The sequence below is a fragment of the Elephantulus edwardii genome, unplaced genomic scaffold (assembly GCF_000299155.1).
Source record: "Elephantulus edwardii isolate Elephantulus edwardi_28Jun2011 unplaced genomic scaffold, EleEdw1.0 scaffold00080, whole genome shotgun sequence".
Lineage (NCBI taxonomy): Eukaryota > Metazoa > Chordata > Mammalia > Macroscelidea > Macroscelididae > Elephantulus > Elephantulus edwardii.
In genome coordinates, this window is record NW_006399830.1 from 713353 (window position 1) to 718816 (window position 5464).

Below are 5464 nucleotides of genomic sequence, written 5' to 3' on the forward strand. Positions count from 1 at the left end.
AGGTCGAGCTGCAAAGGTCCTCATGTCCCAGGGTGGTTTCCCTCATCACATTCCCAGAGCCGGGGCCTCGGCGGTGCCGGAGCCCCACGAGATCAACGGGGAGACGTCGGAGGGATGCACGAAGACCTCCAAAGGCCGTGGACCCGGGGCTGCTCACCGCTCCAGACACGGAAATCGGTCCTCACGCCGAGCCCCCGAGCGCGCACGTGGGCCGCCCGGACGGTGGAAAGTGGCCTGTGGCCGGGCCCCCTAGGCGCCCCCCGCCTAACCCAGCTCCCACGCCCCCCACGGCCCCGCCGCCCTACCTGCCGGAGTTCCGACGACTGCGGCTTCCCGGCTTCCGCCAAGCGCCTCTGAGCAATTTCCCGCCCCCAGGAGCGCCGCGCTTCCATTGGCGGAAACCAGCATCTGTCTAATGACTTGACCAATAAGAAGAAGGGCAACCGGAAAGGGCCGTACGAGACCCGGGCGCGAGTTGGTGACGCCATCTCTAAGAGCCGCTAGTTGCTACGAGAACCTGATGTTGTCAAGGCGCTTCGACGTCCCCGGGGGGGGGGGCCCGCCCGGCTGCGGGGGGCCTGCGCCGCCACGTTCGCTGTTCAGAAAGCAAGAGGTAAGCGCTGGGGCCACTGATGCCCTGTGCTCAGGAGCCGCGGTGGCCGGTGGTGGTTATTGGTCGCGTGCCGTCAGGCCAACTAACTGAACGCTTCGCGATCTGTGAGCCACGTAGCTGCACCTCGTCCTGCTCGGTGCCTTCCGCGCGACCCCCGACATGCTCGAGTCCCTTGTCACAGCCTCTCACTCTGTCTCGTGGAAGGTCCTCCTCTCCTGCATTGACCCTCCGCCTTGACAAGGACTCCCCTGCCCTGACCACATGCCCAGGTTTCATCATCCTCACCTCAAAGAAGCACCCTGGTTGCACTTCCACCAAGACAGACAGCACCACAATTCAAAGGCATCGATTATTCTGTCTTCCTTACTCATAGTCCATCTTTCAGATCCATAGGAAGTAATTGAAAGTACTGTGGCTTGCATCAGGCACACCTTAGTCTTTACACTGACATCCTTGCTCTTTACCATTTTATAGAAGTCCTTGTTGTGGTGGTGTAATTAAGTGCCATCTAATCACTTGTGACTCATAACAACCGTCTGTACACTAGCTCTGGACTCTGCTCTATCCTGAGCTAACCTCATCATCTCCGACACCCCCCCCCCCCCCGCATTACCCCAGTTACTATGTCAGTTCACCTCATCCGGGATCTTGCTCTCTTGTGCTGTCCCTCCACGCTCCCAAGCATGACATCCCTCTCCAAGGACTTGTCCCTCCTTGCAACATGCCCAAAGTATGTGAGATGGAGCTTCACAATTGTTGCCTCCAAGGAGCAGCCTGGTTTCACCATCTTGAGGACAAACCTGTTTGTTCTCTTAGCAGTCCATGGTATATTTAATACTCTCTTCCAACATCACAGCTCAAAGGCATCAATTCTGTCATTCCCAGTCATTGTCCATCTTTCTGATGCATAGCATGTAATTGCGAAGACTATGTTCTGGATCAAGTGCACCTTAGTCTCCAGACTGACATCGTTGCTCTTCAACGAGAGGTTCCTGACAGCAGATTTTCCCAGTGCAATTTGTCTTTTGATTTCCTGGCTGCTGGTACGAAGAGTGTTGATTGTGGAGCAAAGCAAACTGAAGCTGTTAACAATCTTAATCTTTTCACCTTCTACCATGATGCTGTCAGTTGGCCCAAGGGAAAAAAAAAATTTTTTTTCTTGATGTTAACTTCAATCCATATTGAAGGCTGCAGTTTTTGACCTTCTGCAGCAAATGCTTCAGATCTTCCTCAGTTTCAGCAAGCAGTGTTGTGTCATCTGCATAACGCAGGTTGTTGATGAATCTTCTTCCAATCCTGATGCCACATTACTCCTCATAGAGCCCAGATTCCCAGATGATCTGTTCAGCATATGGATTAAAAAGGTAGGGAAATAGGATGCATTCCTGGCAGACACCTTCCTGATTTTGTGAGAGGCCCGAGGCAGGAGACTTTGACCAGGGACTACGTCTTTTGGCTCCTTGACCATGGCTGTCATGGATGTGGAGTGTGGGTTCAAGTGAAATGAAATCTTTGGCAACTTCAGTCTTTTCTCCATCTATCTGAGTGTGGTTTTATTGGTCCAATGGTGAAGATTTTTGTTTTCTTATGCTGAGATAATAATTCATAAGATCAAAGAAACTTTTGATCTTTTTCAGGAAGTGCTTCAAATCTTCTTCACTTTGTGCCAGCAAGGTTGTGTTGTGTCAGCTGCATAATGCAGATTGTTGGTTAGACTTTCTCTAATCCTGATGCCACGTTTTTCTTCATACAGTCAAGATTCTCAAATGATTTGCTTAGGTTACAGATTGAATAGATACAGAGATAGGATACAATCCTGACACATAAATTTCTTGATTTTAAACCATGCAATGTTCCCTTGGTTCTGTTCAGAGAACTGCTTCTTGATCTAAGTATATAGGTTTTGAATGAGCACAGTGAAGTGTTCTGGGATTACCATTCTTCTCAATGTTAAATATAATTTTTTTTATGATCCATATAGTAAAGTACTTTGGCTAATCAATAAAGCAGAAGTTCTGGCATTCTCTGCTATCAGCCAAGATCTTCTGACATCAGTAATGATGACCCTGGTGTTTCCACCTCTTCTGAATCCATCTTGAGTTTACGGCAGTTCTCTGTACCATTCTATACATTTAAAAATAATCTTCAAAAAGGTTTTAATTGCATTGGATATTAATGATATCATTAGATAATGTCAGTAGTCTGTTGGATCACATTTTTTGTCTCTTTGATCACTTTTTAAAAATGGGAAGTAACTAGATGAGATCCATTGTGGCAGTTTTGGTTGTTGTTGTTAGATGCCATCGAATCGAGTACAACTCAGTGACCCTGTGAACGAAAGACCAGAACCCTATTCTGTCCTGAGCCATCCTCACACTTACTCACACACAAGAACCCGCTGCAGCAGCCATCGGGTCAATCTACCTGGTTGAGAGTCTTCCTCTCCTTCGCCGAGCCTCCATTCTCCCAATATCTTGTCCCTCTCTAAGGAATAGCCCCTCCTGTCAACATGCCCAAAGTATGTGAGGCGAAGCCTCATCATTCTTGCCTCGGAAGAGCACTCCAGCTGTACCCTCTCCAAGACGTAACTGTTCTCTTGGCTGTCCATGGGATGTTCAATGCTCTTCTCCAACACCGTAGCTTAAAAGCGTCAGTTCTTTTTCCATCATCCTTGTTCATTGTCCAGGTCTTAGATGCATAGCATTGTGGCAGGTACAGGGCATTAAATGTGATGGAACATGCTGGAAAAGGTGGAGGGTCAGAGAAAGAGAGGAAGACCCTCAACACGACGGATTGGCACAGTGACTGTAAAGGGTGCTTGGACATGTTTGAGGTGGTGAGGGTGGCACAAGATAGGAGGAGGGTCAGATCTGTCCTTCACAGCATAACTAAGGGTCATAGTTGACAACCATCACAGACAACTGGAAGAACACTCTTGCCTTGGAAGAACTAAGTAACTAGTGTGCTCCTTAAAATTGAAAGGGAGAGCCTGTATCTCACTGCTCCAGGCAAGCTATCAGGAGGGGTCCATTCCTGGGGGAGGACTCTTGGTAGATGGATTGATGAGGCCCACCAGTGGCTCAGGCACGACAGAGACTGGACAGCGGCTGGTGCAGAGCAGGCAGCTTCTTTACTGTGACTAGCCTGCACCTGACAGCAAGAGATGTGTCCCTCAGGAGCCCTGGGGCACCGTGCATTAAGGGTTGGGCTACTAACTGAAAGGGGGCAGTTCAAGCCCACCATCTACTTTGGGGAAGAAAGATGAGGTCGTCTGCTCCCTTAAAGGTTTGTATCCTCAGAGTCGCTCTGAGTCTATACTCCTCCCTGCAAGGCTATTGTGAGTTGGAATCAATGCTAAGTTGGTACTTAAGTTTTTTTTGGGTGAGTGGCGTTTATTATGAAGTTTGAGGTGACCCCCCCCAAGCTATTGTCCTGAGATACTCTTGGATCTTGAACCTGAGAAAAGTGTTTTTCTAAAGTTGCCTTTGAGTCTTGTATCTATTGTTCCAATGGATTAGGGTGACCATTGTGCTACAGGCACTGTGTTCTTTGTCCTGTTTGCTCCCTGTCTTACCTGTGTGATGGGTCCTGTCTTCTCTGTGTGCTATCTTACCTGTGTGATGGGTTCTGTCTTCCCTATGTGCTCTTTTACCTGTGTGTGTGGTCTTCCCTGTGTGCTGTGTCCTGTCCTGTGTGAGGTGTCCTGTCTTCCCTGTGTGCTGCACTGCCTATATATCCTATATATCTTCTAAACGTGAGACTAAGAACCACACAAGCTGGTGTTGAGTGGAACCCTAATTCACCTGGAGGTGGAGGAACAGGCTGGGACCCACAGAAGCGGACTGCCTTATTTTTGACTGAAAAGTAGCTGGTGGTTTAAACTGTTAGCATTTGGGTTAGTACCAAACTCTTTAATCACTGTGCCACCAGAATGCCAAAAGCCAAGGTCATTGCCCTCCAGTCAATTAGGACTCATGGTAACCCTCCATCAGTTTCTGAGGCTCAGTCAGCCAAAGAGAGGGCACTGCCTTCCCGTGGGAGTCACAGGAACCCTGTAGGAGGTAGCCTTGTTGTTAGGTACCCTTCAGTTGACTGTGATACCTAGGCACCCTGCAGACAGCAGATCAAACCTTCACCAGCAGCATGGTCTCCGGTACACTCCAGCCCATTGTCACTGTGACAGTCCATCTCCTTCAGGGCCTTCCACTCCTCTGACTCTCCACGTTGTTCAGCTTGATGCTTCTCCCAAGACCGGCCCCACCTCCTCACAGTGTCACCATCCTTCCCTCTCAGGAGCACCCTGGCTGCACTTCCAGGATGGACGTGTTTGTTCTTTTGGCGTCCATGGGATATTCAGTCCTCTCTCCAGCAGCCCAATTCACAGGCATGGATTCTTCTGTGGGCTTCCTTATTCATAGTCTCACGATGCCATGACTTGGGCCAGGTACACCTTAGTCTTTAAACTGACATTTATGCTCTTTAGGCCTTTATAGAGCTCCTTGCCAGCAGATTTTCCCAAGGAAATGTCATGATAGGAAGAGAAAAGATGGAAGTTGTTAACAATTTCATTTTATTTGGATCCACAATCAACATCCACGCCAGCAGCGGTTAAGAGTTCAAAAGGTGTTTGTACTAGTCACATCTGCTTAGCAGGGCCTCTTGCTAAAGAGCCACAATGTTCAGGGTGAGGTAGGACTGCCCCATGGGGTGTATGTGGGGTTGTGCTGGCCCATGGGGTGTACGTGGGGTGGGACTGCCTGTGGGGTGTATGTGGGTGGGACTACCCCCTGGGGTGTATGTGGGTGGGACTGCCCTGTGGGGTGCACATGGGATGGGACTGCCCTGTGGGGT

At 49.3% G+C, this 5464-nt stretch overlaps 1 protein-coding gene across 1 annotated transcript in view; it reads right to left on the bottom strand.

The window, feature by feature from the left end:
• Positions 1-507: 507 nt before the first annotated feature.
• ZFAND2A (zinc finger, AN1-type domain 2A) overlaps positions 508-5464 on the bottom strand; it is a 15754-nt gene continuing 10797 nt past the window's right edge. Inside the window, exon 6 of the mRNA XM_006889728.1 lies at positions 508-595. Coding sequence (XP_006889790.1) covers positions 508-595 — 88 coding nt within the window. The remainder of the gene's footprint in view (positions 596-5464) is intronic.